The sequence below is a fragment of the Gracilinanus agilis genome, chromosome 1 (genome assembly GCF_016433145.1).
Source record: "Gracilinanus agilis isolate LMUSP501 chromosome 1, AgileGrace, whole genome shotgun sequence".
Taxonomy (NCBI): domain Eukaryota; kingdom Metazoa; phylum Chordata; class Mammalia; order Didelphimorphia; family Didelphidae; genus Gracilinanus; species Gracilinanus agilis.
The window spans coordinates 184,101,216-184,122,962 of NC_058130.1; the positions used below are offsets into that span (position 1 = coordinate 184,101,216).

Consider the following 21,747-nt stretch of genomic DNA (forward strand, 5'->3'; position numbering starts at 1 on the left):
AATCCCAAAATGAAAACACCAGAAATAACATAGTCAAAATCCAAAGCTTTCAAGGAAAAGAAATACTCTGAGTAGCCTGAAAAAAGATTTCAAGTGCTGCACTAAGGATCATTTAAGATCATTGAAGATCATTAAGACTTGGCAGTAACTATTACAGAGAAGAAAATATCTTCAAATATGTGTTGAATGCAGCTAGAAATAAGCTGACTTCCTTTACAAGTGCAGAGGAAGCAATTTGATTTCAGATGTGGAAGCAAAGTGTTAGACCTTGAGTTAGGAAGACCCCAGTTCAAATCCAAACACAGACGTTTACTTACCTTTGTGACCCTGGGCAAATTATTAAAAAAAAAATTTTTTTTTAACCCTAACCTTCTGTCTTAGATGCTAAGTATTAGTTCCCAGGCAAGAGAGCAGTAAAAGCTGGGCAATGGGTGTTAAATGACTTGTCCAGGATCACACAACTACATGGCTGAGGCCATATTTGAACTGAGGACTTCCTTATCCACTGAGCTACCTACCTCCCTGTTGGACAAGTCATTTAACATCCATCTCCCTCATTTTCCTCACTTGCAAAAATAGAAATAATAATCGTACTTCCCAGAATTACTGTGAGAATAAAATATCTATAAAGTGGTTTGTGAACCTTAAAACACTATGTAAAAGTAGTTATAGTTTTATTAATGTAAATGCTAGTTATATTATTAATCAGACAAGGCAACAGTAAAAGGAGGTTAAGAAAATGGTTAAGAAAAAAGCATGGAAAAACATTATTCCTAAAGGTTCTATCCATAATGAATAAGAGTAACAATATGTACACATATTTTATATGCACTAATTTTTATAACATTTAACTATTTGAAGGAAAGGTTAATTACAGGGAGAAAAAGATTAAAAAAAAAACAACTAATGTGCCTCCTTAGAACAATTTAATAAAAAAGAAAAATTAGAAATTAAAAGTCCTGAACAGAAATTTGGAGAAGTTAGACTTGATGGTTCTCTGGTGATTCCTGAATGGGAATAAAAAATGAATATATGTATTTCTTATTTATTTGTGGTACCTTTACAAAATTAATCATTGTGCTATGAAATATTTACAGAAATGCATATCTTTTTAGCCATTATTATATCGGCAAATGGCTTTTGCCCTTAATGCATTTGCTTTGCTTCTTTATATAATAGGTTTTTGTTATATTTAAAATATCTTTTCTTTGAAATCTTAAATTAGTAAAAAATTTACTGCAGTTATTTTCGCCCAGTAAAATGTTTCTTTTCTAATTTTAACTGCATTGATTTGGGAACGTCGATGATTCGGAGGCAATTCCAGGAATTCACGGAGTGACAGCCTCAGATCAATAGAGGCTCCTAGTTTGTCCAGGCGGGGAGGTGGAGGAAGACAATTCAGGACTTCTCCTGGACTTAAAGGGACGGGAAACGCTGCGTAAGCAAGAAGCTCAAACAAGAAAAACCGGCGGGGCTGCGGTGTGGAACGTATCCCCCAAATCAGAAGTTCGCTTGCATAACCTCCTGGCCAAATGAAACGAGCAGAACCAAAACAGTTAACTCCCGTACAAGAGTACGCTATACTCGCGGAAACTTCCGGACTCACAGCCTCAACGAAAACATTGAGAGGGGAGGGGTTGACTTCAACCTCATTTCCGGTATCCTCCTTGGGAAACAGGAAATTAGGAATTGCGCCTGCGCTTGGCGGGACCTTTACCTCCCTCCACCTCCTCTCCGCAGAATTGTAGGACACGTGCTTCCGAGTAAAATGGATGGTCAGGCTGGAGAGAAGACTGAGCCTAATCTCGTGTCGCAGGAGCAGGTAGGACTGTGCTGGGGACGAAAGATATCTGTGCATCCGGCTAACGGTTGGGTGAGGAAGCTGGGGGTAGAGGCTGGCCGCAACCGCCGGAGTAAGGCAGAAAACTCAGGATAAGTTGCGAGCGGGGACGGCTCCGGCCCAGGGCCGGAGCCACGGAGTCCCTATGGCGTTACGAGGCTGGCTCAAGAGTTTTTGAAGGGGTCTCTGGAGAAGATGCTCTTTTCCTAGGTTCGCCACACGCCAGGGCTCAAAGGGAAGGGGACCAGGACCTCGGGGCGGGCGGCCCCTCTTGGGCTCGGGATAATGTCTCCCGTGTCACCATCTCTGCCACTGCGGCCTAAAATGAACCGCACGGTGCTTTGGGCTGTAACCAGGCACGTAGTCCTTGGCTTTAGTAAAGCTATTTCTGCATCCCCTGAAGGTAGCTGGGTTAGGATAGAACTTGGGGTCAGAGGGTGATTGGACTTGGCTCGTCTGAACTTTTGACATCTGACCACAACCTCCTGGATAGTCTTCCCTCTCCAAACTCTGACCTTGACCCAGCTCTCTTCTCATTTAAAAAAAAAAATTCTTTTCCTGGTCATCCGTTCACTGATCACCCCAACCCCCACTCCCAATTAAATTACCATTTCTATGTAAAATGATCCAGGGAGGCAGCTAAGTGGTTCAGTGGCTAGTGCACTTGGCCTGGAGTAAGAAAGATCTTGAATTCAGATGGGGCAGAAGAAAACTTTGAAGCTTTGCGATCCCCAGGGTAGGTCACTTAACTATATTATCTCCATTTCCTCATCTGAAAAATGAGCTCAAAAAAGGAAATGGCAGTTCAGTCCATTGTCTTTGCCAAGGAAGACCCCCCAAATGGGGTCAAGAATTGTCAGACATGATTGAACAACAACAGTACAGATTATTATAAAATGTATCCAATCTCAGTATCTTTCCCTTGAGCTCCAGGCCTAGATATCCCAGATACATAATAGATATTTCTATCAGAATATTGATCAAGTACTTCAAACTTTAGGATGTCCTTCAGTTCTCCATTGGCATTTCCCAAGACCTGAAGTGCACTCCCACTTCCATCTCTTCCATGCCTTAGTATCACATCTCTAACATAATTATTCTTTCTCAAATCGTACTTTTTTTAAAATATATTTTTTACCAATTACATATAACAAATTAGTTTTCCTAAGTTATGATCAAACTTATCTCCCTCCTTCCCTTCCCTTCCCCCTCCAGCTGCTGGCAGGTGATTTGATCTGGGTTATATATATATCATATATATAAATATGTTATCATTGAAAACATTTCCACATGTTCATTTTTGTAATTAAGTAGTCTTATAAAACCAAAACCCCAAAACATAAACCCAAGTAAACATTTGAAAAAAATTATACTTTTGTCTGCACTCTGACTCCGGAACAGTTCTTTCTCTGGATGTGGATAACATTATTTGTCATAAGTTAATTGGATCATAATTGTCCTGGATCATTGTAATCCTGATAATAGCTAAGTCTATTACAGTTGATCATTACACAATATTGCTGTTACTCAGAACAATGTTTTTCTGATTCTACTTTTTTCTTTTTAATTTTTTTAAAAACCCTTAACCTTCCACCTTAGAATCAATACTGTGAATTAGTTCTAAGGCAGAAGAGCAGTAAGGGCTAGGCAATGGGGGTTAAGTGACTTGCCCAGGGTCCCACAACTAGGAAGTGTCTGAGGGCACATTTGAACCTGGGACCTCGAATTTCTAGGCCTAACTCTCAATCCACTGAGCCACCTAGCTGCCCACTGATTCTTCTTATTTTAATTTGCATCAGTCCATGAAGGTCTTTCCAGCTCTTTCTAAAAAATCATCCTGTTCCTTTCTTATGGCACCATAGTATTCCATCATCATCATTGTACCACAATTTGTTCAGCCATTCCTCAATTGATGGACATCCCTTTAATTTCTCATTTTTGCCACCACAAAATGAGCAGCTGTAAATATTTTTGTGCCAGTAGGTCCTTTCCCCCCCCCCCCTTTTTTTAATCTCTTTGGAATACAGACCTAGTAGCTGTATTGTTGGTCAAAGGGTATACATTATTTTATAGCCCCTTGGGCATACTTCCAAATTTCCCTTCAGAATGGTTGGACCAGTGGTTGTGCTCTACCTTTAAAAACTCCCATAATGTGTCATTTCAGTCATTCAACAACCATTTTTTTATGCTGTTGCTTTTGTATAGAGCCCCCAGTTTTTTGGGACAAGTACAGGCCAAAGTTTTTTCCCCCCATATGCAGGATCTATGGAAGAACATGGACAAAATTCTTTTGCTCAGAATGAGAGGGCATGGATGAATTGTAGTCTGTGAAATTAAAGGAATACTTACCAAATGCTTAGGTGCTTTTGGGGTACATAATAGGTACTTAATATTAGTTGAACTGAATTAAATGACTTTAAGGATTTTGTCGATTCTGAAATTATAGGACAAATGTTAAAAAGGTAGTATCTTCCAGCAGAAAGAAAAAGCACCTGTTAGAATGAAAAAGTAATCTGATTTTGAATCATATAACAACCATATTTAAGCATTTTTGTATCTTTGCAGATTAAAAAGGCTACAGAAGCTTTGTTGAGTTATACAAAGAAGAAACAAAATGATAATACATTGCTTTTGAATGAGAATGAGAATGTATTTTTAATGGTGACATTATGGAAAATTCCCCCAAAGGGAAAAGAAATCAGAATGTAAGTTCTAATATTGCCATTAATTTTAGATGCTTTGTTTCTTTGTGACTTTAGCAAGTGCTTTTTATTATCTGCTTTTACTTGACAGTTTTAGTGATAATAATAGCTAACACACATACTACTGTTAACTACTTTATAGTTAACCGAGGACTATGTTTATGTCATCTCGCTTGTTCCCTTGCATCATTCTTGCCTGACCAAAAAACTTCAGGAAGTTAAGCTACTAATTCAAAGTAACTCTCTTGCTTGGTAGTTTGCTTTATTTTAACCAGTCTTCTTTTTTATTGAATGTTACAGAAACTTCATTCTGCTTCTAAAAATCCAGGATTTTATTTGTGTCTTAGTGATAGAAGTAGAGAGTGAGAGGGAAAGGGTCCTTTTTTTCTCTTTGTTGTATCACACATTTGAAGAACTCAGCAGTTCCTTTGGCTTTAACTATCATCTCTCTGTAAATGATTCTCATATGTAGTCTCCTACATATCAGTCCAGTTATCACCAATTACCTTTGGATTATCTGAATTCTCTTTTAGACATTTCAGAAATAAAGGTTCGACCTCTCCTTTGACTTTTCCCTATTACAATCAATTCTGTTAATGCTTATTTGGAAAACATGAATTTATTCCAATTGGATTGGTATATTAGGGAATAATTTGAGTATAATTCAAATTTAATTTTCTTATATACAATATCATATGTGTTACTAAGGAAGTTTGGGGGAATACCTAACCACATTATACGTCCTGTGGTTTTTATTGTGCATTTTTGCATAGTACAGTAGTTTCTAGGAACATATATGATGTTATGGCAGAATTAATTACTGTCAAGGACAAGACCTATTTCCATATTATTGATAGTTGCTGTAGGGTGGTCGTTTAGAGTCTGCATCCCAAATCATGTCCACATCAACCTATGTGTTCAAGCAGTTGTTTTTTTCTTCTTCTGTGTTTCCACTCCTGTAGTTCTTCCTCTGAATGTGGATAGCGTTCTTTTCCACAAATCCCTCAGAATTGTCCTGGATCTTTGCATTACTGCTAGTACAGAAGTCCATTACATTTTATCCATCTCTGTGTACAATGTTCTTCTGGATCTGCTCCTTTCACTCTGCATCAATTCCTGGAGGTCATTCCAGTTCACATGGAATTCTTCCAGTTTATTATTCTTTTGAGCACAGTAGTATTCCAAGACCAACAGATACTTGTTTGTTTTTTAATTTTGTTATCCTATACAATGAGAAATACTTTTTTTGGATACCAAATTGTTATCGGTTTGTGCTTTGTGAAGTATCTTAGGGATGAAAATCTTTCTTGAATAAAAAGTAACTCTGAATTTCATTTTGCATCTTTTTCAGACACAAAGACATATCAACTGGCAGCAATCAACTAGTTGCTAGACCTTTTTCATCAGAGTTCTTTTTTTTTTTTTATAGACCTTTGCCACACGGTATCAGACCCGATTCAAAAGACATATGCTTATTTACCAAGGATGAATCCAATTTAACTTCAGAACAGACAGAACATTTCTATAAGCAGCTTTTGAAAAAGAAGGGGATTACAAGCATTACTGAGGTAAGGGAAATTTAATGCTTCTTAAGGCTTCAGAAGTGGGGTCTTTTTGGTGGTGGGGAGAGGAAAGTTGTTGATATCTCTGTAAAAGTTTTCTAATGTAGTTTAAATGACAAGAAATTATATTTATTGATCCTTTATTAGGGATATTCTTTGGAGCACTTATAAGATGTAGATAATTTTGCTTTCATTAATAGGGATAGTAAATCAGCAAATTTCTTGGGGAAGATCACAAATTAGAAAAATTAGTGTATTCTGTAACTTATTTTTATACTTTTACTTATTTCAAGTGCTACTTTTATTGCAGTTTCACATTATAAATCTTAATAGGTTTTACTGAAGTGGTTTATCTTTTTTTCCAATTACTTGTAAAAATAATTTTAAACATTTAATTAAAAAAAATTTTAAATTCCAAATTCTCTCCTTTTCTCCCTCTCCTACACTCTCATTGAGTGAGAAAGCAAGCAATTTGATAAAAGTTATAGGCGCATAGTCATGCAAAACATTTCCATATTAAGTCATGTGAAGAAAAAAAACAGACCAAAAAAAAAAAGAAAGAAAAAAATGTAAAAGTAGGTTTCACTGTACATTCAGACTCCCATCAGTTATTTCTCTTGAGGTGGATGGCTTTTTCCATTAATGATCCTTCAGATTGTCTTAGATCATTGTATTGCTGAGAATAACTAAGTCATTCACAGTTGATCATTTTACAATATTGTTACTTTATTCATTATACTCTTGGTTCTGCTCATTTCACTTTTTACTAGTTCATGTAAATATTCTCAGGTTTTTCTGAAAGCATCCTACTCTTCATTTCTTATACCACAATAATATTCCATCATAATTATATATCACAGCTTGTTGAGCCATTTCCCAATTGATGGACATCCCCTCAATTTCCAGTTCTTTGCCACCACTGCTATAAAAGTTTTTTACATATAGATACATTTCCTTTTTTAAAAAATCTTTTTGGGATACAGATGTGGTAATATTGCTAGGTCAATGGGTATACATAGGCCAATCTATAGGCATGAGGTAATACCACAAGAGTTGTCTTAATTTGCAATTCTATAATTAAAATGGGCAATGGAACAGAGACCTGCTCCCAGTGTTGGCAAAGGATCTCCTGTAATCAGCTTCTGGCAAGTTGTTTGCCCACCCCAGTCCCCTCAACCCCTTCCCCAACTGTCTGGGCTTAGAGCTCAGTGAGCTGCTAGTACTACTAGGGCAAGGCCTGAGTTGGACTGGGCTCAATTTTCACACCTGTGAGATAAACCTTTCTTGGGGACATTTAAGTTGCCTTGGGCTCGAAAATTCAATTACCCTGTCTTTTTGTTGATTCTGCCAATCTAGAACTCATTGTGAGGCATGATTTTAAAATTTGATGGGGAACTTAGGGAGTTCTGGTGAATCCTTTCCTTTACTCTACCACAGTGGTTCCCAAACTTTTTTGGCCTACCGCCCCCTTTTCAGAAAAAATATTACTTAGCCCACTGGAAATTAAATTTTTTTTTTAATTTTAATAGCAATTAATAGGAAAGATAAATGCACCTGTGGCCATTACTGCCTTCCTGGATCACTGCAGCACCCACCAGGGGCCACTTTGGGAATCACACTCTGTTCTGCCATCTTAGTTTTACCTACTCTCCACCCCAGCTGAAATCCTTTTTCAAATTATTTAGACCTTTATTAACCTACAACTAAATCTAAGTGTATTTTTCTACTTTCTAGGTCATCCCTTACAAAAGACTAAAACATGAATATAAACCTTATGAAGCCAAGCGGCGCCTTTTGAGTAGTTTTGACCTTTTTCTTGCTGATCAAAGAATTAGACGACTTTTGCCCTCACACATAGGAAAGCATTTCTATCGAAGAAAGAAGTAAGTTGCTTTTTCTTAGTGAATTGTTAAGTCTTTTCTGGCCTTTCCTAAATAAAACAAAGGTGGTTTTACTTTGTTTCGTTTATAGAGTACCTCTAGCAGTAGACCTCACGACCCAAAATTTGTTGGAACACATCAATAAGATAGTCCAGGGAACTACATTGACTGTCACTAATCATGGTTGTTGCAAGTAAGTAACAGTGTCTTTGTTCATTTAGTTTAAAACAATCTTGAAAATTATTTGGAATATTTTCTAGATTGAATTTCATATTAATAACAGCACCTACTCCTTAGAGTTGTTTTCCTACTTTAACTGTATCTGTAGTTCATAGAAATCCTAGGTGAAGAGTGAGAAATGTACCTTAGGTCATTAATTCCAACCTCTCAATTTGCAAATGAGGACATTAAAATATAAAAAGTACCCAAGTCATATAATTGGTAAGTTTCAGAGTAGCTACTTGAATTTAGGTCTTTCTAATTTCAAATTCAGGTTCCTTCCCTCTATACCATTCTGCCTTCTCTCATTATTAGAGGTTTTTGCTTGGTGTAACCATAAGTGTTCATTGAACATGTTAATTTGTGTCACTTTGAAAAGAACACCTTAATATTTCTATGGTGTTTTTTTTTTATTAATGATGCAATCATTTCTTAGTTACCCAGCTTTCCTTCTTATCCAAGGAAGGTCTTATTCTGTTAAACTTGTTAACCTGTTATGCCTAAAATTCATTTCAGGAAGCATTTAGCAAATGCCTATGGTGTGTAAGGAACTTGTAATGCAGAGTCTGAATCATTTCCAGTTTTTAATGAGGACAAAGCATGGGGCACAGAGATAAAATATGTAGAAAAATAACTTTTAAGTGTCTTGGTGGCATTTCTTTAGTAGACATTACCTTTTAAGTCAAATAATTCATTTTCTCCCTCTGCAAATAAAAAGAGGTTACAAGTAGTAAGTTTAGGCAAAGAGTAGTTCTAGCTAATGCTTTTTAATGCTCCCAGTGAAGTGAAAAAACAAACACGTTAGCCAGTCAAGTCTTCATAGTATGGTTTTGTTGTTTCTTTTAATATATGTGGTATGATGGAAAGGGCACTAGACTTAGAGTGGAGGTGTCCTTTCTTTGCCCATCACTATCTGAAATATCACCTAACAGTTCTGCCTATTAATTTTTTCCTCTGTAAAATGGATTGGCATTGGATTAAGCAATCCCTGAGGTTTCTTCTTGGTCTAGAAAGATGATTTAAGAGCCTAAGAATATGCTGTTTTGGAGATATAGTTCATTTAAATTATCTCTGTGCCAGTGTTTTCATCTGTTAGCTCAACTGATTAAGAGTTGACTTTTTTAGATGATTAAATGATTTAGTGTAGCAGGCTAGGCTACAGTGGTATGAGAACTTTGGACAGAATAAAATTAAATTCATTGGCTTACACATTAAAATTAACTACTTTTTACATCCTGAAAAGTTTATTATATACTGTTTACTTTTTCTGTCATCACTTGTTTTAGCCCATTTTGCATGAGTTCATGAGATTTTGTTATATATTTAAAATGTTTTCAACATGAAACCACACTCTTCACATTTGTTCAGGATACCTTGAAAAAGACCTTTTTTTTCCAAGTTTAGCTTTGACTATAACCCATAGTTTTTCTCTTTTTTTGGGTGGGTGGGATGGTTGCAGACATTTATAAACAAGCAAAACAAATTTCCACATTGGCCATATCTAAAAGAAATAAATATATACATGTCTCATTCTATAATCTATCAGGAGGGTGGTAGTATTAATCTTCTGGAATTAGGGTTGGTCATTATACTTCACCATAGAGTTTCTAAGTCTTTAAAAGCTCTAGTATTCCTCTAGTATTGTTGTCACTCTCCAAATTGTTCTCATTCTGTTGACTTTGTTCTATATCAGTTCATACAAAGTCTGAAGGATTCTCTGAAATCAATCCATTTATCATTTACTGCACTATAGTGCTCCACATTCATAAATTACAGTCTGGAGTTGGGGAGTGTTCAGAAAAAATGGGTGTCTCTGGTGTGAAGGCTTGCTGAGCCCCCTTTCCAGGACTGCTTTCCTTTTTTTGGTGTGTCCCTGCTACCCAGCTCTCACTCTCCAAGAAGTGGTAGCTTGCTCATTTGCCAGTAAATTTACTGGAGTAAATTTTACTCCAGTAAAATCATCATAGCAGGGAACAAAACCAGGTTGAGGGTAACTCACAGGCCTCAAATTAGTCATTGGTTTATGCAGGGCATATATCTCAAATATGTGAAGACTTCCTTGGTGGAATGGGTAAATGCAAACAGTTTGTTTCAGTGTTCCAGGAAGGCAGCAGAAGCAGACGCTTGTGAAACACTGAAAACTTGGTTAGATTTTAAAGACTCTAAGGTCATACATTGCATCCCAGACCATCTCTAGTCATCTTGACTCTTGTCTTGCCCCTAGATTTTGATGACTTTGGAAGAGAGAGTTAAGCTGACAACTTTGCACAACTCTACCTCACTTAAATCCACTTTATATATGAATCAAAAGGTATTAACCATAGCATTTTATATTTTACTATTTCACTATTATTTTGCTCCTATCTTAAAGTCCTTTGGTGACAGGAAAGATATGACACAGCAAATATGGATATGCTTGGAATTATAATCAAAATCCTACACACAGGTTGTTCAGTGGATACAGTTGTCTTCTTACTTGACCGCAGGGCCAGTGGGATTCAGCAGCCCCCTAGATAGATGTCCGAGCAGCCTTTTTTAAGGACTACACTACTCATTTTCTGGTGTGAGGAAGGGGCTAGAAAGGGTGCCTTAAAAATCACCACCCAATCTAACCCTGGCTTGCTTACAGCAGCAGGTAAGGATCCTACCTTATGATCAAAACACCAGAAAATGTACAGAAATTTGTAGAGGATTTCACTCTCCTTTGCATAGAATGTGAGTACATGTGAAACCATAGTGAAATCCAGTAAACCAAAAGAACTTAGCAGATATGGCATCCAAATAACAAGGGGATACAGTTTTCTACTGTGGTTGCCATGATGAGTGCCATGAGGCTTGCATAAGTTTGATATCAAATAATCTAGCCAGTAAATCTGAATGCCTCCCAAACAGAGTGAATGACAGACTCATGACAATGAGATTGCCACTTGTAGGAAAGTGCCATACTATCTTCATCAGTGCATATGCTCCCACCATGATGAAGTCAAAGAAAAATTTCCTGGAGACCATCAACAGGGTGTCAAAAAGGGCAAGCTTGTAATCCTGGGTGGCTTTAATGCTAGAGAATGCAAAGGCACAGATGATCAGATGTGGCAGGGAGTTGGAAATAACAAGTCATTTACTACTGAAGACTTGTGTGTCTCATGAGCTCATCACCAGAACTGGTTTCCATTTGCCTAAATTCAGTAAAGCTTCATAGATCGCACTTTTGCAGCAAACATGGGTATTTAATAGACTTATGTCATTGTGAGGAAAAGCTATGGAAAGGATGTGAGGTTTAGGAAGGCAGTGTGTGGTCAGACTGATCATAGACTTTTTTTTAATTCTTTTTTTTTATTTTTATAGGCAATGGGGGTCAAGTGACTTGCCCAGGGTCACACAACTGGGAAGTGTCTGAGGCCAGATTTGAACCTAGTACCTCCTGTCTCTATGCCTGGCTCTTAATCTACTGAGCTACCCAGCTGCCCCCTTGATCATAGACTTTTAACTTTGAAAGTTAAACATCCCCATTCAACAAAAGTGGCAACCCCAAGGCTAGAGGACTATCAGAAGACTTAATGTACAGATTAGAGTGCTTCTTTGTGCACAAATAGCTTGTTGCTGACTTGGACAGAAAACTGAGCCAACACACAGTTGGCAACATTGGAGCAGAAAAGGAGTGGTCAGCTTTCAGAGATATGATGCATGGCACCACAGATAACCTTTTGGGCCAGAATACTCACAAACATCAAGATTGGCTTGATTAAAATGATGGGGAAATTCTGATGCTACTAAATAAAAAATGAGAACTCTACTGGGTTTACCAGCGGGATACTTCATCTGTCTCCAAAATGTCCAAAGAAGGTTAGATCAGTGCAGGATTCTTGGCTAAGTAAGAAGGATGATAAAATTTAGTTTTATACTAGTAGTAAAACTGGAAGTTCTTCTGTGGTGCCCTGAAAGCTATTTATGGGCCAAAGACCTATGGTGCATCTCTGCTACTCAGTGCTGCTGATGAAGTTCAGTGATAAGAACGTGATCCTGGAGAGATAGGCTGAACATTTTCATAGTATTCTCAACAGATCATGATCAATCAACGCTGAGACCATTGATCATATGTATATTTCAGGTCAAAGTCAATACCTTTATAGCCAAACTTAGAACTGAAGATGTTTTGAATGCCATTAGGCTCCTCTCATTTGGCAAAGTACCAGCTGCTGATTCTTTACCAGCAGAGATTTATAAGGCAAGGCATTCACTGTTCATACAAAAACTGGCTAGCGTTATATAGCAAGAGGAGGTAATATTGACAGGTACCAGGAGGACCAAAATAGCATCAAGGTCAGCTTTTAGGCAGTGATAGCAAATTATATAATTGGAAAAGGCTGCAAGCTAAGACTGAAGTAGAGGGAAAGTTGGTTCACAACTTACTGTTCATAGATATTTGTGCCCTCAATGCAGCCTCTGAGACTAAGATACAATAGAATAATGAATTTATTCTCTGTTGCTTGTGCTAATTTTGGCGGGATAATTAATACAAAATTAATTTTCCACCAGCTAGCACTGCATCATTCATATGTACATGTAACCATTAGTTAAAGCAAATGAGAAATTTTGAATGCTGTCGATAAGTTCACTTACCTTGACAGTATACTTTCCAGGGATGTTCACATAGATATGAGATTGACCCATGCATTGCCAGAGCTAGCACAGTGTTGGGAGGCTCTGAAGGAAGGTGTAGGAGAGAAGTGATACTATAAGAGCTGCTTTTGCCCAGTTCAAATGAAAGCATGGTTCAAATGTTCAGTACTCCCTCTGGCTCCTTCCTCCTCTGTATAGACTTCTACTTGCTCATTCCAGGAAGGGGAAATAATTTCTCAAACCTTCCTTTCCCTTGCCTTTCATTTACCCAGTGCATTCTTCTTTTTACATTCTTTTAATATTTTAATATCAAAAACCACTTTGAAGCCTTATCTAATCATACTTTATAACACCTGGCAATTGTGAATTTCAGAGGGGAATCATTTTGCCATTTTGGTACATAAGAAGTTTATCCTTGTCTATTCGTGTTTAACTTTTTATATTTCTCTTCACTTGTATGTTTGAACTTGACATTTCTATGCAGCTTTTAATCTTTAAATCAGAAGTGCTTAGAAATCCTCTTTGATGAAAGGCAGGCCCACTTTTCCCATGTGTTATATTCAGTTTTGTTGGGTGACTCCTCTCTGGTAGCCTACATCCTTTGCCTTTGTGTAAATGGAATTAGCTCTAGCCTATTCATAGTCATAACTCTACTTACCCAAGATGACGTCATCCCCACCTCCCTTAGTGGGAAGGGGAGATGAGTTATCCACATGTGGCAATAAGTAACAAATCAAGAACAAGGGACTGCCCTTTGAGCAGTCCAAACCAGTGTAGAGGCTGCCATTTGTCCCCTTGAATTAGAGGTGGACCCACTGGAAGTGACAAGAGACACTATCACTTTAAGTATGTTGGTTACTTCCTGCTAAGGGAGTTTCCCTCTTTGAACTTGGTGCTGAAGGATATTGGCTGAGACCTCAGACTGCTTCCACTCTGAATTGTCACGTGGGTAAGTTAGGCTGACTTCCTTGGCCTGCCTTGGCGTTTTCCAAACTCTGCTTTTAGTATGCTTATAGCCTCTCTGATTGCTATGGTCTTGTGGCTTGTAGTTTAGTTTAATTAGCCTTTTAACCTTCTCTCTCCATCCAGGCCTCTGCAGGTCTGGACTAGTCTCTCCCTCTCTCTATTTCCCTACCTTTTACCTTCCTAATTGTAAATAAACTACCTTAAACCCGATCCTGACTTGGGTCTATTTTAATTATGGAATCAATCTGAATTGTTGATTCCTGGCGGCCACACTTTAAATATATATCTATAATCTAAATATATATCTAAAATCTCTCTCTTACACCTTCTGCAAAATAATATTCTAAGCTCTCAACTCCTTTATAATGGTAGCTGCTTAAACCATGTGATTCTGACTGGACCTAATTCATTTGTAGCATTTTTTTTCCTTTGACATGGAATATCTGGATTTAGGCTATCATGTTGCTGAGACTTTTCAATTTAGGATTTCTTTCAGGAGGTGTGACTAATGGATTTCTACTTTGCCTTCTGGTTATATGAAATCTGAGCAGTTTTTGTTTTATTTTTTAGATTTTTTGAAATAGATTTTTGAGATGCTTTTTTTTGGTCATAGTTTTCAAGTAGTCCAGTGATTCTTATGTTTTTTTTCTCCATGATCTATTTTACTTTGAGATACCTTATTTCCTTCTGTTTTTTTCAGTCTTTTGACTTTACTTTGATAGAGGCAACTACATGGCATAATGGAAAGAGCTAGTTTAAGCCTGCATTAAAGGAAGAATGAATTCAAGTCTGGCCTAAGATCTTTATTAGCTGTGTGACCCTTGGGCAAGTCATTTAATCTGTTTAGCTCAATTTCCTCACCTATAAAATATCAATAATATTAGCATCTACCTCCTAGCATTGTCAAGAAGATCAAATGAGATTGTAAAGTGCTTAGCATATTACCACATAGTAAGCACTATATAAATGCTAGTTTTTTAAAAAAGAAATATTATTACTTCTTAGGGCAGTTAGCTAGCTGGGGTTAGTGGATAGAGAACTAGATCTGAAGGTGGGAGGTTCTGGGTTCAAATTTGCTCCTGGCAAGTCACTTAATGGCTATTTCCCACTTTTTTTTTTGGTCAGTTTATTTTTTTCATTTTTATTTTGAATATTTTCCCATATTTGTATGTTTCATGTTCTTTCCCTCTCCTCAAACCCCCCGAACCCGATGCACAATTCCATTGGGTTTTACAAGTATCATTGATTAAGCCCTAATTCCATATTATTGATAGTTGGGCTGGAGTTATCATTTAGTGTCTACATCCCCAATAATATCCCCATCAGCCCCTGTGTTCAAACAGTTATTTTTCCTCTGTGTTTCTCCTCCCACAGTTCTTCCTCTGAATGGGGCTAGTTTTCTTTCTCATAAGTCTCTCAGCCTTGTTCTGGATCCTTTCGTTGCTGCTAGTAGAGAAGTCCGTTATGTTTGATTGTACCACAGTGTATCAGTCTGTGTATAAGGTTCTCCTGGTTCTGCTCCTTTCACTCTGCATCAATTCCTGGAGGTCATTCCAGTTCACATGGAATTCCTCCAGTTCTTTATTCCTTTGAGCACAATAGTATTCCATCACCAACAGATAACATGATTTGAGAGAGAACGAATGAATGAATATGTGGTGTTAGCATGTTGTCAATTCCCTTTCCATTTCTTTTATAATTCTCGTTTTGTTTCTAAATTTTCCCTTTAGATATATCTCATTTCATTTATAATAACTGTCAGTCTGACAGGGAATCTGACCTGAGACTGAGACTGGAGTAAAGTGATATAGTAAAGCTTTATTTAGAGGAAAAGAGGGGGATGGGGGTGGCCAGTGGCAGTAGAAGTGGCAGTGGAAGGTGGGAAAACAAAGATGGCTGCTGAGTCTCCACCAGAGTAGAGATGGGTTTAGTCTCTTATAGTGTTGTTGTCTGGGGTGAGGTAATCTTTGTTGCCTCTATTGGCCAAGTTGGGGTACTTGGGTCCAGTTCATTGGGTGGCCCTGAGTGGGTTAGCTTGGGGATGGGGTCCCCAGTGATGCAGTACAGGCTGTGAGGGACAAGATTCTCCTCTTCTGCTAGGTATTGCTATTGTGGCTGTTTCTGTCCCCGGCTTGGGCAGGTGCCTGGGGGAAGGGGCATTTTGGTCCCATGATTATCAATAACATTCTGCAAATTTTTTTTTCTTAAACTCTTCTAGTATTTCCAGTTGATAGTTGAATTTGTGCTCAAGTTCTGTTTTTCTTTAAGGCTTTTCTTATACATCTTTTAGGTCATTTTCTTATTTTGGATTTATTTCTTGAGCAGCCCTGTTATTGTGATTGCTTTACATGGTGGGATTTTTTTTTTTTTTTTTTTTTTTTTTTTTTTTTTTTTTTTGCTGATTCTTCTAGAGCAAGGAAACCTATATTGGGCAAAAATTGAACATTCAATAGACAAAGAACTAAGAGTGGAAAAACCAAATAAATATGGTTTCCACTGGTCAAGGTAAGACATCATAAGTCAGCCAAGTAGACGTATATATGCTATGCCTGAGTATTTTTTGCTTAATGAAACCATTTCAGAATTTTTGCATGTCCCAAGTAATTCACATATTATATTTAATTTGTGTCTTTAGCACCTAATGTTTTCCCTTTCTTTTTTTCTAATGGTTCCTTAAAGTAGGAAAATAATTATTTTTACGCATAATAAATATTTCTTTAATTTCAGTACAACACGTGTGGGTCACACTGGAATGCCTGTAGATCATCTAGTAGAAAATACTGTTGCTGCTATAAAAGTGCTTTCAGAAAAGCTGCCAATGGTACTGTAACAACGGATATCTTTTTATTCCTTCCTTCATTTATTTTAAATTTTAACAATTAAGATCCAAATTGTCTCACTCCTTTCCTTCCCTTCCCTTTACTATAGATGGTAGCCAATTTGATCTGGGTTATACATGTATTACCATGCAAAACATGGTATATTGTTCATTATTTTAAGAGAATACTCATATGAAACTAAAACCCAAATAAATTAAAGTGAAAAATATGTTTTGATATGTATTTGGATTCTAGTAGTTCTTTCTCTGGAGGTGAATAGCACTCTTTGTCATAAATCCTTCAGAAATATCCTGAATTGTTGTATTGCTGGGAAGCTAAATCTTTTAACAGTTGGTCATCTCACAATATTGCCATTACTGTGTATAATGTTCTCCTGGTACTGCTTATTGAGTATATTCTTTTGCATTTTTCTTATTTACAGAAGTGGGAGAGTGTAAAAATTCTACACCTGAAAACAGAAAGATCTCTTTCCCTTCCAATCTTTTCTTCATTTGTCTCCCATTTGGGGACTCATCAGAAAAGTAAGGTAAGTTAGTAGATTGAGGTAGTCTATATATATAAACCTACTAAATTTTGAACTGCCTTTAACTATAGTAGAGGAAGTAACCAAGTAAACGTTTTTGACATTATAGTTGATTTTCCTTTTAAGGTTTTTAACATGGTTACATGGATATTTTTGTATCCATGCTACCACATCTGTGTGAGATACTTTTTTTTTCTAAGCAGAATGGGATTAAAGTTGAGAGCACTTTAAACTAGGAATAAAACATTGAAGAAATGATAGATTTCCACTCTGTGCGTGATCAGAGCCCCTTTATCTTTTTTTTGCTTAGTGAGGAAGTCTGGAGTGAGCATCTCTCCTGGCATCAAAAGAAACCTTACTGAATAAACCCTGACTCACACTGGCCACATAGGTCACTGACCCACCCAGGGTTGGTTTTCTCATCTTCTAGGTAACTGGTAATTTGCATCCTCAATAAGGATGTGAGAAAGTGATAGATGTATGAATTATGGCAGTTTTTATTCCATGAGCTCATTAGTATTTCCGCAAAGTAATATGATGAAAGAGGCAAATTTATTATTTCTGTTAGAGGATGAAGTTGAAATTATGGGCTTATATTTGGGAATATTCTCTACATAATTAATTCATAAAAGATAGTCATCTATGGATAATGTTACAAGTAGTAACTGAAAAAGTTTGGATTAAAGATTTCTAGACTGATATTTTAGAATAAGATGAATTTTGAAATGGGAAATGCTCAAAACTAAAATTTTGCTTATGTTTGTAGAATCAAAATCAAGGCAAAAAAGCGGCCTCAAAGCCTGCCCAAACTGCAGTGAGGCCTGATGGTGAAGGTAATTTGGAAGGTCATGGGCTTGAGGCCACAAAGGATAGCAAAACAGAACCTGATTCTGAGGATGAGATTCCACAGCTAGTTCCAATTCAAGCAACATCTCCTCAAAAGCTCCCAGAGGTAATTTTGTTACTTTTTTTTTTAAAGTAAGCATATGTATTCTCTGCAATATTTTTAAGTAAAAAGTACTTTACTAAGAGACTCAGAGATTGTAAAGATAGCCTTGTTTTGTTTTAGGTTTCAATACTTAGGGTTTTACTTCATGAAATACTTACAGGGGAAACATTAGTTTTTTAAAAAATGTACATAAGAATGTTTGATAAAGAAGTGTCTGTGAGTTCATATTTTTATATTACATTCCTGTGGGATACTAACCATAGTTACAAGTCCTGATTATTAACATCAAAAATCATGAAAACTTCAAACATCATTATCATTTCCAAAAATGACTAGGTGGAATCACCCCTTGCATATTTTCTGTCTGTTTCAGAGCATTTCTGAAGCCATAGAATTTAAACGGTCTAGTGATTTCAAGATTACAGATGAAATTAAACTACACATGGGGTAGTTAGGTAAACATAGTTGATAGCATGCCAGGCTTGGAGTTGCAAGGCCCTAGGTTCAAATCTGGCCCCAGATATTTCCTAGCTAAGATAGGTAAGGGTTTAACCAAAAAATTGTAATACAAACTATAGGCTCCTTGGCCCCCTCTGCTACAGCTCTATGCTAGACATATAATGTCTCTTCAACCTGCTTATAGAAAAAACTTTTTTTTTTTAACCTTTACCTTCCATCTTACAATCAATACTGTTTTGGTTCCAAGGCAGAAGAGTGGTAAAGGCTAGGCCATGGAGTTTAGGTGATTTGCCCTGGGTCACACAGCTAGGAAATGCCTGGGGCCAGATTTGGCCTGGCTCTCAAACCAAGGAGCCATCTATCTGCTCCCTGAAATAACACTTTAAATAGGAAGCCCTTTCATATTCTCACCCATTAGGTATCAGATGGGCTGAAATAAAGAGACAAAGGCCCTTGTTCTTCACTATTAATTGGTTCGCTCTTCAGAAAGCTTTCCTATGCTTTATAATCCTAATTCATTCCTGTTCATAATATCCTTTGGTATATGGAGGTTTATTTTTAAGGATGAGGAAATGAGACATCAAGCTGTTACAGATCAGACAAGTGCAGAAGCAGAATTTCTGTCTAAATATTCTGACTAACCACTTGCTCAGTACGGCCCTGTCCATTGCCTCCTGTGGTAAAAGAAGGGGCGATCCATACTTGGAGGGAGAGGAGAGGTATCTCTGGAACTTATTCATGGAAACAGAGTGGGGAATAAGACTATATACTGAGTTGATTTGAGTTTCATGCACTTGAAATCACAACATCTCTACTCTCATGGAAGGATGGAAACTACTTTATTGCAAATGCTTAATTAGATGATCTTTCTCTTCATCATCTTCAGAAAATAATCCTAATTAAGGAGTCTACAGGAGAGAGTCTCAGCCCTGAAACGCCACAAGCTAAAACTCCTGGTAAAAAGAGAAAAGCCTCCATGGCTTTGGATACTCCAAAACAGATTAAGAAAGGTTCCACAGAATTGAAGAAGACTCCAGCCACTGGCAAAGTAAGAAGCCAAAGACCCATCCCTAAGAAAACACAGAAAGAAAATAATTCTTCCCTAGAGGTTAAAGCTCTGGAGAAGACTCCCAAGAAGCCACGACCCAAGTCATTTACTACTCACAATAAAGTAGGAAAAATTAAGAAGTCAGCTACCAAAGCTCCCCAAACTCCAAGACAAAAGCAGAAAAAAACAAAAGTCACCCCCAAGTCAACCTAGGTATCTTTTTTTTTTTTTTAATTTTTTCTTTCTTTTATTCCAGTAACAAATCTATACATAAGTTTTCCTAAGTTACGTGATTCTCATTGTCCTCCCTCCCCTTTCCTCCCCTCACCTGTAGTTGACAAGCAGTTCTACTGGGTTTTACATGTATTTTCACTCAAAACAAACTAGGTATCTTTTGAATGGCATTTCAAATAAAATATATTTTTACTTGCTTTTCTATTTACTTCACACAATGAAAAAAAATTAGTGTTTTCAGGGTCAAATCTGATGCTTCAGGTCCCTTATTCTGCTGTAGCATTTGTTCCTGAGCCACTCTTCCTCTTGTTTTTAAAATAGTTCTGCTTTACTAGTGTTGCTGTATATGTTAACTTAAGCCTCATAGCTTGAACTGTTTTCTTGTCAGATTTAATGCATTTGTTTCCTTTACTAATACCTTAAAATGGGTCAAGTTATTCATGAAGGCAAGCAGTGAATTGATACAAGGTTAATGAAGGCAAAAAATGACCTTTCCTTTTTAAGATTTTTCCTCTTTCTCCTGTTCCTTAATCCTTCCTTACAATCAAACAAGTCTTCAACCCATAAGTTGGGTGGTTAAGCTGTTGGAAGATTCAGAATGGACTACATCTAGTGACTAAAAATCCTTCTTATTTTTAAATATAGTAAAAATTCATTTTTTGTATCCTCAGTTTTCCCTGTTTGCTTTTTAAACCTTTACTTTGTATCTAGTAGGGCTATGCAATTGGGATTAAGTGACTTGCCCAGGGTCACACAGCTGGGAAGTGCCTATGGCCATATTTGAAGCCAGGATCTGTCTTCAGACCTGATGTTCTATCCACTGAGTCACTTAATTACCTCCTACTTTCCTTGTTGTTTGAAACCAAAACCTGGAAACAACATTTATGTGCATTTATTTCATTCCTCCGCCTTTTATTTTAGTTTGCCAATCCCAGAAATAAATAGGTCATTTAAAGAATCTCTACACAAGAATAATCTCTCAGGCATAGTTTAAAGTATAGGCAACAAAATAAAGAAGTGTTCAAAATAATGAAAAAAACCATTAAAAAGTTTAGATAGTTGCTGTCATTTCTTTGAGATGCCATTAAGACTTGTGGATACAGCAATATACTTTTAGTCAATGCAATGTATTTTATAGTTTGCTTTTTTGAATTAAGCTTTCCTACTGATAAATAAACATGTTTGAAAAAGTGCTTTGTGTTTGGGTATTGTCTCTCACTGAAGTTTTAGTAAGGGAGAAATTCCATTTCAAAATTAACTAGACAATATAAAATTTCTGGGATCCTACCTACCAACCCAAACCTAGGAACTGTGTGAACACACTACAAAATACTTTTCACATGAAGTCAGATTTTAACAACTGGAAAAATGTTAATTGCTCCTGGGTAGTTGTAGCCAGTATAATAAAAATGACAATCTACTAAATTATTCAGTGCCATACCAATTGAACTAACAAAAAAATAATGAAAAAAAGTGAAGGTGGCCTACCCATACCAGATCTCAAAGTATATAATAAAGAGGTAATCCTGTGTTATTTTGAATTTTGGGGGTTCCATTTAAAAGTATTTGACAAACTTCCTGTGGGCATGTGGGGGACTTTGAAACTACATTTTCCATGGTCCAGTGAGTTTCCTGTTTTGAATGACATCTTCAAGGTAAAGCCCAGCTTTAAATATTGGAAAGTCGCATTTGACTTCCTCTTTGCTACCTGAGCACGCTCCCAGGGAAATGTAGAAAGGATTAAGGAAGGTACGAAATGTAATGGCGGAGCCAGGATTTTTGAAATAGCCTGGCGTGTGGTCGATTTTATTCTATCAACATGGGCCTAAATAAAATATTAGTTTTCCTCATAATATCAGCCTTTATCATTTTTAATCGTTACAATCCTCAAAACAATCCATTGGT

General features: G+C 36.9%; 1 protein-coding gene across 1 annotated transcript; it reads left to right on the plus strand.

Annotated features, from left to right (window-relative positions):
* Positions 1-1,683: 1,683 nt before the first annotated feature.
* On the plus strand, positions 1,684-19,851 carry LOC123231108 (ribosomal L1 domain-containing protein 1-like). The gene is made up of 9 exons (XM_044657338.1): positions 1,684-1,822; positions 4,406-4,545; positions 5,972-6,110; positions 7,839-7,987; positions 8,076-8,177; positions 16,517-16,610; positions 17,051-17,155; positions 17,919-18,104; positions 19,447-19,851. The coding sequence occupies exons 1-9, from the start codon at positions 1,769-1,771 to the stop codon at positions 19,819-19,821; spliced, it is 1,344 nt and encodes a 447-aa protein (XP_044513273.1). The 5' UTR covers positions 1,684-1,768; the 3' UTR covers positions 19,822-19,851.
* The last annotated feature ends 1,896 nt before the right edge of the window (positions 19,852-21,747 follow it).

What these genes read in the sequence shown, in the direction of transcription:
- LOC123231108 (XM_044657338.1), top strand. Translation starts at nt 1,769, where the DNA reads ATGGATGGTCAGGCTGGAGAGAAGACTGAGCCTAATCTCGTGTCGCAG. An exon ending in ATCTCGTGTCGCAGGAGCAG is followed by an intron (nt 1,823 to 4,405) that starts GTAGGACTGTGC and finishes GTATCTTTGCAG; the next exon opens with ATTAAAAAGGCTACAGAAGC. An exon ending in GGATTACAAGCATTACTGAG is followed by an intron (nt 6,111 to 7,838) that starts GTAAGGGAAATT and finishes TCTACTTTCTAG; the next exon opens with GTCATCCCTTACAAAAGACT.